Genomic DNA, 12,185 nt, shown 5'->3' on the forward strand with positions numbered 1-12,185 from the left:
TGAGAAATGTCCCGGGTGTCTGTCTGTCTGACTGTACGAACGTCCCGGGTGTCTGTCTGTCCGACTATACTAACGTCCCGGGTGCCATCTGTCCGACTGTACAAATGTCCCGGTTGTCTGTCTATCAGACTGTACTAATGTCCCAGGTGTCTGCGCGACCGTACAAATGTCTCGGGTGTGTCTGTCTGACTGTACAAATGTCCCGGATGTCTGTCTGTCCGACACAATCATGGGATCTTATGTACACTGCTGTTGTGCCAAATTTGCCAAAAACAAATCTGTGTCATTGATAGATTGGTGTTACCTTTGCTCGTACAACGTGATAATCCACACCGTACTTCACAAGAACAGTCACATCACTGATCCAACCACACTTCGACTGGTTGAAGTACAACTACCCGGGACGCCTCTTCGCGGTGGTTGTATCCCCATTGCAAGTCGGGTGACAAATCTTCCCCATTATTCCCTACTGCCCGGATTTGTCAGGACAGCGCGGCCACGGTCAGAGTGCCGATTGGTCCACATGGACCGGCCCATTCCCTCTTGTCTCTTCTCTCTCTCTGACCCTGTCATGGCCCTGACTTCGTGAATGTGTGGGTACACTGATCGGTCCACATGGACCGGCCCATTCCCTCCTGTCTCTTCTCTCTCTCTGACCCTGTCATGGCCCTGACTTCGTGAATGTGTGGGTACATTGATCGGTCCACATGGACCGGCCCATTCCCTCCTGTCTCTTCTCTCTCTCTGACCCTGTCATGGCCCTGACTTCGTGAATGTGTGGGTACACTGATCGGTCCACATGGACCGGCCCATTCCCTCTTGTCTCTTCTCTCTCTCTGACCCTGTCATGGCCCTGACTTCGTGAATGTGTGGGTACACTGATCGGTCCACATGGACCGGCCCATTCCCTCTTGTCTCTTCTCGCTCTCTGACCCTGTCATGGCCCTGACTTCGTGAATGTGTGGGTACATTGATCGGTCCACATGGACCGGCCCATTCCCTCTTGTCTCTTCTCTCTCTCTGACCCTGTCATGGCCCTGACTTCGTGAATGTGTGGGTACACTGATCGGTCCACATGGACCGGCCCATTCCCTCTTGTCTCTTCTCGCTCTCTGACCCTGTCATGGCCCTGACTTCGTGAATGTGTGGGACACCATCCTGGATGTGCGAGATCTCTGGGTCACTCCCAGGATTGGCTGTCTCCGTGTCGCGGGCTTGTTCATGAGAACTGTCCGGGGCTACACAACAATGCCAACAACACCAACAACTGCTTGTAGTAACCCAAAGTTTTCCATACCTTAACATCCTCCAGGGTGTAACCCTGGTACTTTTTGTAAATATGAGATAATTCATGAAATCTGGATTTAAAATGGTTGGAAAGTTTGTCTCACTTCTGCACCATGCTGTATTCGACAATTCATTCGGGTCCCTTTTGCATATATTAACAAGAAAGAGCAATCGGAGATTGGAAACGTTCGCCAGGATGTATTTTCAGTGGTTTTTAAGGCTTTTGTGTTAAAAACAAATATGGCGGCCGAACCACGTGACCTATGACGTCATAATTATTTTTTTCTCCACATATTTATCCCGAGATGATGCTCAAGAAATGTCATCTTGATCGGATGAAGTTTTGTACTTGTCGAATTATGACGTCATAATGGAGGCAGCTATGACATCACCATTAACATATTTTATTCCTCATGGAGAGTTCTTTACAATGAGCCATGTCTCAATTTTTTCTATGCAGCGCTTTCGGAGATATAGAGGTGCAATTTTTTTTCGGTTTTTCCAAGATGGCGCCCATACCACGTGACCTATGACATCATAATTATAAAAAATTAGACAGGTGGAGATGCACCGATGGTGGAAATTTCCTGTCAATCGGACCAACGGTTACAGAGGAAATCATATTTATTCTGTGCGGACAAACAAACAGACAAACAAACAAGCAAACAGACAAACAAACAAGCAAACAGACAAGCAAACAAACAAACAAACAAGGAAACAGACAAGCAAGCAAACAAACAGACGAGCAAACAAGCAAACAGACATGCAAGCAAACAGACAAGCAAGTAAACAGACAAGCAAACAAGCAAACAGACGAGCAAACAAGCAAACAGACGAGCAAACAAGCAAACAGACGAGCAAACAAGCAAACAGACATGCAAGCAAACAGACAAGCAAACAGACAAGCAAACAGACAAGCAAACAGACAAGCAAACAGACGAGCAAACAAGCAAACAGACATGCAAGCAAACAGACAAGCAAACATACAAGCAAACAGACAAGCAAACAAGCAAACAGACGAGCAAGCAAGCAAACAGACAAGCAAACAGACGAGCAAGCAAGCAAACAGACAAGCAAACAGACGAGCAAACAAGCAAACAGACATGCAAGCAAGCAAACAGACAAGCAAACAGACAAGCAAACAGACAAGCAAACAGACGAGCAAACAAGCAAACAGACATGCAAGCAAGCAAACAGACAAGCAAACAAGCAAACAGACAAGCAAACAGACGAGCAAGCAAGCAAACAGACATGCAAGCAAGCAAACAGACGAGCAAGCAAGCAAACAGACGAGCAAGCAAGCAAACAGACGAGCAAGCAAGCAAACAGACGAGCAAGCAAGCAAACAGACGAGCAAGCAAGCAAACAGACATGCAAGCAAACAGACAAGCAAACAGACGAGCAAACAAGCAAACAGACATGCAAGCAAGCAAACAGACGAGCAAGCAAGCAAACAGACGAGCAAGCAAGCAAACAGACGAGCAAGCAAGCAAACAGACGAGCAAGCAAGCAAACAGACGAGCAAGCAAGCAAACAGACATGCAAGCAAGCAAACAGACATGCAAGCAAACAGACGAGCAAGCAAGCAAACAGACGAGCAAGCAAGCAAACATGAGCAAGCAAGCAAACAGACGAGCAAGCAAGCAAACAGACAAGCAAACAAGCAAACAGACAAACGGACAAACGAGCAAACAGACGAGCAAGCAAGCAAACAGACATGCAAGCAAGCAAACAGACGAGCAAGCAAGCAAACAGACGAGCAAGCAAGCAAACAGACGAGCAAGCAAGCAAACAGACATGCAAGCAAGCAAACAGACGAGCAAGCAAGCAAACAGACGAGCAAGCAAGCAAACAGACGAGCAAGCAAGCAAACAGACGAGCAAGCAAGCAAACAGATGAGCAAGCAAGCAAACAGACATGCAAGCAAACAGACAAACAGACGAGCAAGCAAGCAAACATGAGCAAGCAAGCAAACAGACATGCAAGCAAGCAAACAGACGAGCAAGCAAGCAAACAGACGAGCAAGCAAGCAAACAGACATGCAAGCAAGCAAACAGACGAGCAAGCAAGCAAACAGACGAGCAAGCAAGCAAACATGAGCAAGCAAGCAAACATGAGCAAGCAAGCAAACAGACAAGCAAGCAAGCAAACAGACGAGCAAGCAAGCAAACAGACGAGCAAGCAAGCAAACAGACATGCAAGCAAACAAACAAACAGACAAGCAAGCAAACAGACATGCAAGCAAACAGACATGCAAGCAAGCAAACAGACGAGCAAGCAAGCAAACAGACGAGCAAGCAAGCAAACAGACGAGCAAGCAAGCAAACAGACATGCAAGCAAGCAAACAGACATGCAAGCAAACAGACAAACAGACGAGCAAGCAAGCAAACATGAGCAAGCAAGCAAACAGACGAGCAAGCAAGCAAACAGACATGCAAGCAAGCAAACAGACGAGCAAGCAAGCAAACAGACGAGCAAGCAAGCAAACAGACGAGCAAGCAAGCAAACAGACGAGCAAACAAGCAAACAGACATGCAAGCAAACAGACAAACAGACCCAAATGTAATGCAAACAGACAAGCAAACAAGCAAACAGACAAACAGACAAAGACCCAAAACAGACAAGCAAACAGACAAGCAGAAAAGCAAACAAACAAGCAAACAGACCCAAATGTAATACCCTCTCCTCATGCGAGGGTAATAACCTGCATTGTTCTAATATCGCTCCCTAGACAGTGGACGTCCAACATATTGACATACCCAAGCTTTGGGACGAGCTTTGGGACGAGCTTTGGGACGAGATTTGGGACAAGCTATGGGACAAGCTTTGGGATGAGGTTTGACCCCATTTATTTGGCCAGAGGAGTGAGATGAGTTTGAAAGACATGAAAGTGGACGAAGCACAATAACTTAACTGATGGTGAATGTGTGTGTTTTGTTTTTTAAAACTGTTACGGAGCTAAACTCCACCTCGGATGGTTTCCAGTGTCCTTTGGCAGGACAACACCCCTGCTCGTATACCATGTGGCTGCTGCTGTCTGTGTGTCTTGGTGAGGTTTGTCTGTGCTTGCCATTTAGAACAGCAGCTGGAGGAGATCCATATCGCAGGTACGTGGAAATCCGAGCGAGTTCTGAGGAGTGCTCAGGCTGTACAGATCGACATACGTGGACACGATGCAGGTGAGGCATTCAAGAGGGTTCCTGTTTACACTAACTGCAGCATTTACTCTTGTCTTCCTGTACACAGAACGAGAATAACTCTATTTTTGATGTTTTGTGACCACTTCCGTTGATCTACAGCAACCACAATCACACACGTGCTTTTGTGGCTGCGGCTCGAGAGGTGGTGTCGAATTTGCTTTCATTTTTTAATCGTCTCTAGGACTTCTCAACTTCTGCGCAAACAACTACTTGGGTCTGTCCAGCCACCCAGAGGTGGTCGCTGCAGGGCAGCGAGCGTTGGAGCGCTACGGCGCAGGTCTCAGCTCCGTGCGGTTCATCTGCGGCACACAAGTGAGTCTGGTTTGTCCCCACGTGTACACGATGGTTTCTGTGCCCGTCAGGACCGAGCAAGTTTCCTTCTCCATAAAAAAGTGCTCTTTGTTCCTAACCAGGAGCTGCACACGCAATTGGAAGAGGAGTTGGCGGCCTTCCATCGCCGGGAGGCAGCCATATTGTTTAGCAGCTGCTTTGATGCAAATGCAGCTCTTTTTGAGGTGAGGCCGATGGCTCTGGTGCTATGGACACGGTCAATACCGGATGTTGCATCCACGATGTGACCTTTCTAATTTCCCCTTTCATCAGACTTTGTTGTCATCTGAAGATGCTGTTTTCTCGGACGAGTTGAACCATGCGTCCATCATTGATGGCATTCGACTCTGCAAAGCTGCAAAGTACCGTTACAAACACCTTGATCTTGCTGATCTGGAGGAAAAACTGAAGGTAGCACAGGTATGAAGAATACTTCGGGGATGGGTGTTCAGAGGCGGGGGACGAAGCATTTGGCATGTTCCAATGAACCAGATAATGTTCCATGGCTCAGACTTGTTGATGAACTTTCATTGTGTGTCAGAACTTGTTTTGTTATCGTAAGAATTCTGTCATTCTGACCTCATGTGTTGAACACATGAAAATGTAAATTTGACATGACTCATTATTTGATTCCATTTGAGTTCCTCGCTCTTTATTCCGAATTTCCCTTCAGATGTTTGTCCTTCTGGTTGTGGATGTCTATTTTGAACTTCTAAGTGTTGGTGAGATGTCTATCCTCAAGAGTTGGCAAGTTATTGCCGGCACCTCAATTGAAATTTGTCCCTCGTCCTTTTAATTATCAAGATAGTTAAATAACATACTGTCGCGCGAATCCCTCTGGTTGATACCGTGGGCTCGCGGATGGCGAAACGACTTTAATGGAGGCGATGATCAATTACGGATTCTTACTATGCAAGCACGGGAGGAAGAAGGAAGAGGAAGAAGCGGCGAGCTCTCACCTAGCGCGATCTCACCGGCAGCTCCGATCCTGCAGGAAATTAACTCACACGGGAATCCGGGTTACAATTTACAAAAATAAAGATTTATTACAGAACTTGATACAAAGAACGCGACGGAAGAACTAATTCTAAATTGGGATCCCGTACACCTCATTTCAATAACAGCACAGGGGAATGAATTAAATAAAGAAACCATTGTGTGCGCGTTGGTGGGTGCGAGCTTATCTGTCTGGCAGTGGAGTCGGGTCGATGTTTGAGCGTGTCGTCCGACGCAACTCTGGTTGGCGCCAAGAAAAGGCCTCGATGTGCCCTCGCTCGCCCGCTCATCGGTGCACGCGAGGTCCCGTTTGCTCACATCACCAAGCTTCGCTCACAGTACCAAGCTTCGCTCCAAGCACCAAGCTTCGCTCCAAGCACCAAGCTTCGCTCCAAGCACCAAGCTTCGCTCCAAGCACCAAGCCTCGCTCCAAGCACCAAGCCTCGCACCAAGAGCACCACAAAGAACACAGGGAAGACGACAACGACCACCAGGGAAGAACGCAGGGAAGAACACAGGGAAGAAGACCCAGAATTCCCCGAGCGAGTCGTTTTGTCCTCCGTGGTCTGACGTCGGCTCTCTTGCGTTACCAATCAATCCCTCGCTTCTTTGTGGTCTTTTCCCGCCTTCTGACGTCACCGGCCCTTTCCCTCAAATCAACGACCTGCTTCTAAGTAGTGGTTTTGCACCTTCCGCACAGATTGGCCGAATGTTCGCGCCTTCCGCACTGATTGGCCAAGGTGTCCACGGTCGGTGGCCAATCAGTGTGCCGCTTCCTTCCACCTTCCTTTCACCAATCAGTGGCCAGCTTCTCACCCAACCAATCACACGTTCTCCTGGGTGTAGCTACAGCCTGCCTTGCACGATGTTTGTTGCTATGCCAGCTGGTGATGTGGCTGGCTGCGGTCCCATCGGCCGTGCCCCGAACTGGCTTCCTGCCTGTTCTTCCTGTAAGTCTTTATGTGGCGGAGGGGAATTAATTAATGTGTGCACTAATGGATCTATCTAAGTGTCTATATGATGTATTGCCATAAGGGACACTGGGTTGCTCACAGAGGGAACGACACACAAGGGAATTTTACCCATAATCCCTGCACTAATTAGCATTCCCCGCCCCCTCGTGGCGGGACACAGACACAACTTATTCCGACATACGGCTAAACATAGAACCTATTACAGGTAGATTCCCTATCATGACAGTCGAGTACCTACCTATGCAGATCTACCTGGATGTAGATATTCCTCTACCCCTAATTCATAACAATACATTATGGTGACAAATCTCCTTTCTGGTCTCTTATCAAACTCCTCATGAAGGTATCAATCTCCAATATATTGCTTATGGGAAGAACGCTAATATTACATGTGATGACAGAAAAGATTCATCAAAGAATTATTACTCAAACATGATACTGTATTACGGTTTATAAGAATCTTGAAGAAGACGGGTTAATTATATTTTTACACACACACACACACACACACACACACACACACACACACACACACACACACGCACACGCACACGCACACACACACACACACACGAAAAAGTAAGTACACCCCATGTAAAGTTTTGACTTTTTCAACATATTTCAACATACAGCTATTTGATCTTCATTTCAACAATATTGATCGATAAAGGTAATATAATATAACAAATATCATGAAACATTTACATTTTGTAGTCCATTGTATAATTTAAATAAACATAAATGCAAATTTCGCATGTGGAAAAAGTAAGTACACCCTTGGCTCCAACAGGTGGTATTTCCCCCTTTGGCAGAAACAACCTCAAGTAGGCGTTTCTTATAACTGTCCACCAGTCTCTGACATCGACTGGGAGAAATTTTTGCCCACTCCTCCATGCAGAATTCTTTCAGCTGTGCGATGTTTGAGGGGTTTCTTGCATGCACAGCTCGTTTCAAATCCCCCCACAACATCTCGATGGGATTTAGATCCGGACTCTGACTTGGCCATTCCAGAACCCTCCATTTCTTTCTTTTCAGCCATTCCTTGGTGGATTTACTGGTATGTTTAGGGTCATTGTCATGTTGCAAGGTCTACCTTCGGTTGAGCTTCAACTTTCCGACAGATGGCCTCACATTATCCTCAAGCACCCTCTGGTACAATGAAGAATTCATAGTGGATTCTATGATGGTGAGCTGCCCAGGCCCTGATGCAGCAAAGCTGCCCCAAACCATAATATTTCCACCACCATGCTTTGCAGTTGGTATCCGGTTCTTGTGGTCAAATGCTGTCTTTGGTTTTCGCCAAACATGTCTTCTGTTGCTGTGTTCAAATAGCTCTACCTTTGACTCGTCTGTCCAGAGCACATTGTTCCAGAAGTGCTGGTCTTTGCCGAGGTGTTCATTGGCAAACTTTAGTCTTGCCCTGATGTTCTTTCTGGACAGCAAAGGTTTCCTCCTGACACACCTCCCATGTAGATCAAATTTGTGCAGCCTCTTTCTAGTGGTGGACTCATGCACTTTGACATCAACAGTGGCAAGAGCTACCTGTAGGTCCTGTGATGACATTCTGGGGTCCTTATAGACTTCTTTGAGCATCTTGCGGTCTGCTCTCGGGCTGAACTTGCTGGGGCGGCCTGGTCTGAACAAGTTGGCAGTTGTTTGGAATCTTCTCCACTTGTAGATGATCTTCCGCACAGTCGAATGATTGATTTCAAATTGTTTGGAGATCTTTTTTAAATCCCTTCCCAGACTCGTAGGCATCTATAACCTTCTTTCTGAAGGCCTCAGAGAGCTCTTTTGATCTAGTCATGGTGACGCCGCACACTTCAACAACAAAGAGCAAACCAAACTAAATGTCTGAGGTTTAAATAAGACAGGTTCCTCCAAGATCCTCTCTAACGATGTTCTCATCATTTGTACCTGAGCTGGTGCACCTGATTCTAATTTTAGGTATTTGAAGTAGTGATAAATGTAGGGGTGTACTTACTTCTTCCACATGCGAAATTTGCATTTATGTTTATTTAAATTATACAATGGACTACAAAATGTAAATGTTTCATGATATTTGTTATATTATATCGCCTTTATCTGTCAATATTGTTGAAATGAAGATCAAATAGCTGTTTGTTGAAATATGTTGAAAAAGTCAAAACTTTACATGGGGTGTACTTACTTTTTCACGTGACTGTATATATATATATGTATGTATGTATTAAATACAAATATATTTTAACCGAGTTCAGGGATTTAAAAGTATAACTTGCAGACTTTGTTCGGCATCAAGGAGTTGCTTTTGTGATGGAAAGACATCTACATATCGCTCTCTTTGCAGTCATGTGTAAATACCAACTTGGGAATAGGAGCTGTGAATACTTTGTCTTCCAAAACAAACATCTTCTGGTGCTCCTACCTTCTATGATTGAATTATGTTCCTTGTTGTCCAACTGGTGAGATAATGTCTGACTGAGTATTATCAAGAACTCCCCATCCTCAGATCACCTCCTCCCTACTTCCTGCCACTTTTAAGACAACCTGACCATGTCTCATCCTTTGTCCTCATTCACTATAAAGGGAGTGAAGTCAGCTGAATCGACAGGAGATTCCTGGAAAGTTCGTGTTGAGTCCTGTCCATATACACCGGCAAAGTATTTTATTGTAATAATTGTTCTATTCTGAGTGAATTTCCTCCAAATAATTAAATCTTCAAAATTGCTATTGGTGTGGACATTTTAGTCTGTTTAAATTCCTCAACATGGTGTAGGCCCAAATAAGACTGGTCTCTGTCCCTGACTGGTCTCTGGTATAGGCTGACTGGTCTCTGGTATAGGCTGTCTGGTCTCTGGTGTAGGCTGACTTGTCTCTGGTATAGGCTGACTGGTCTCTGGTATAGGCTGACTGGTCTCTGTCCCTGACTGGTCTCTGGTATACGCTGACTGGTCTCTGGTGTAGGCTGACTGGTCTCTGGTGTAGGCTGACTGGTCTCTGGTGTAGGCTGACTGGTCTCTGGTGTAGGCTGACTGGTCTCTGGTGTAGGCTGACTGGTCTCTGGTGTAGGCTGACTGGTCTCTGGTGTAGGCTGACTGGTCTCTGGTGTAGGCTGACTGGTCTCTGGTGTAGGCTGACTGGTCTCTGGTATAGGCTGACTGGTCTCTGGTATAGGCTGACTGGTCTCTGGTATAGGCTGACTGGTCTCTGGTATAGGCTGACTGGTCTCTGGTATAGGCTGACTGGTCTCTGGTATAGGCTGACTGGTCTCTGGTATAGGCTGACTGGTCTCTGTCCCTGACTGGTCTCTGTCCCTGACTGGTCTCTGTCCCTGACTGGTCTCTGGTATAGGCTGACTGGTCTCTGGTGTAGGCTGACTGGTCTCTGGTATAGGCTGACTGCTCTCTGGTATAGGCTGACTGGTCTCTGGTGTCGGCTGACTGGTCTCTGGTGTAGGCTGACTTGTCTCTGGTGTAGGCTGACTTGTCTCTGGTATAGGCTGACTGGTCTCTGGTATAGGCTGACTGGTCTCTGGTTTTGGCTGACTTGTCTCTGGTATAGGCTGACTGGTCTCTGGTATAGGCTGACTGGTCTCTGGTATAGGCTGACTGGTCTCTGGTATAGGCTGACTGGTCTCTGGTTTTGGCTGACTTGTCTCTGGTATAGGCTGACTGGTCTCTGGTGTCAGCTGACTGGTCTCTGGTGTCGGCTGACTGGTCTCTGGTATAGGCTGACTGGTCTCTGGTATAGGCTGACTTGTCTCTGGTATAGGCTGACTGGTCTCTGGTTTTGGCTGACTTGTCTCTGGTATAGGCTGACTTGTCTCTGGTATAGGCTGACTGGTCTCTGGTATAGGCTGACTGGTCTCTGGTTTTGGCTGACTGGTCCCTGTCCCTGACTGGTCTCTGTCCCTGACTCGTCTCTGGTATAGGCTGACTGGTCTCTGTCCCTCTGGTATAGGCTGACTGGTCTCTGGTTTTGGCTGACTGGTCTCTGTCCCTGACTGGTCTCTGTCCCTGACTCGTCTCTGGTATAGGCTGACTGGTCTCTGTCCCTCTGGTATAGGCTGACTGGTCTCTGTCCCTCTGGTATAGGCTGACTGGTCTCTGTCCCTCTGGTATAGGCTGACTGGTCTCTGTTCCTCTGGTATAGGCTGACTGGTCTCTGTCCCTCTGGTATAGGCTGACTGGTCTCTGTCCCTCTGGTGTGGGCCCAAATAAGATTTCCAAATTTGGTCGCTTTGCTTCTGCGTGAACTTTGTTTTCGGTTCACGGGTTATCAAGTGACCACTATATTCGTCGTGTGTGTGTGTGTGTGTGTGTGTGTGTGTGTGTGTGTGTGTGTGTGTGTGTGTGTGTGTGTGTGTGTGTGTGTGTGTGTGTGTGTGTGTGTGTGTGTGTGTGTGTGTGTGTCTGTGTGTCTGTCTGAGCTCTCAGCTCTCAGCCAACACCAGAGACCAGCTACATCTTCTCCGAGGGGTTTGGTGGAATCTGACAGGGGTTTGGGTATTTGGTTCGGCCAATGTCACGTGTCCAGCCCCACGGAGCTCGATTTTTCATTTTTTTTTCTTCATTATTTTTATTTATTTATTTATTTATTTCCATTTCATTTTTCACCGAATTTTCGGTATTGTGTAGCTAACTAACCTCATAACTGATTATACATTATTTTCTATCTTATTTCAAGGTCAGTAACCTTCGTTTTGACATTTCCGGGCCTGGCCTGTCCGGGCCCGTTTCGGTTACAGTCCGTCCTTTTGTCATTGAACACCGCTCGCTCGTGAACCGTCGTCGTCTACTGACTTGTTTATATTTTAAAAGATTTGCAGTTAGTTGAATGTGATATTCATGGATCAGGAGACCGGAGCACTGTGTCGGCCGATTACAGGGTCACGCTCCTTGTTTGTGCCAGGAGTTTGATATTCCCGACTACCTTCTCAAAATGTCCACCATGAACGGAGCCGAGTTTGGTTTCCCTATCCCCGTTCATCCTCGTTGTTTTGCTTGCAGTCACATGGTTTTCGCCTGAAATTGGTGGCGACAGACAGCGTCTTTTCCATGGACGGAGACGTGGCTCCGTTGAGGGAGATTTGTCAGCTTGCCGAAGCCTACGAAGCTCTGGTTTTCATCGACGAATGTCATGCCACCGGCTTCATTGGCGCCACTGGACGGTAAGACAGGTTAAATGTTCAGCGATGCCCACATTGCCATGATAAGGTGGAAAGGCCGTTTGAGGCAGAGAATGCATGAAATGTCCCGTGGATTTGTTTGGGTACAGAGGTGTCGATGAACTGCTGGGGGTGTCCGAAAAAGTGACGATAATCAACTCTACGCTTGGAAAGGCTCTTGGAGGGGCAGCAGGTGCGATGCTGAAGGGTAATCCACATGGTTGTTCCTGCTTTTTTTGCGTCTCTTT

General features: G+C 46.8%; 1 protein-coding gene across 2 annotated transcripts in view; it reads left to right on the forward strand.

Annotated features, from left to right (window-relative positions):
* The window catches only part of GCAT (glycine C-acetyltransferase), a 34,738-nt gene that overhangs the window by 631 nt on the left and 21,922 nt on the right, over window positions 1-12,185 (forward strand). The window contains exons 2-7 of one of the 2 annotated variants that reach the window (XM_068117959.2): window positions 4,366-4,467; window positions 4,670-4,800; window positions 4,902-5,003; window positions 5,092-5,238; window positions 11,780-11,940; window positions 12,048-12,130. In XM_068117959.2, coding sequence (XP_067974060.2) covers window positions 4,366-4,467; window positions 4,670-4,800; window positions 4,902-5,003; window positions 5,092-5,238; window positions 11,780-11,940; window positions 12,048-12,130 — 726 coding nt within the window. Of the gene's footprint in view, window positions 1-4,365; window positions 4,468-4,669; window positions 4,801-4,901; window positions 5,004-5,091; window positions 5,239-11,779; window positions 11,941-12,047; window positions 12,146-12,185 lie in introns of both variants that reach the window. The other variant, XM_068117958.2, reaches the window with a different exon arrangement.

The sequence above is a fragment of the Myxine glutinosa genome, chromosome 5, assembly GCF_964187855.1.
Source record: "Myxine glutinosa chromosome 5, kmMyxGlut1.1, whole genome shotgun sequence".
NCBI lineage: Eukaryota > Metazoa > Chordata > Myxini > Myxiniformes > Myxinidae > Myxine > Myxine glutinosa.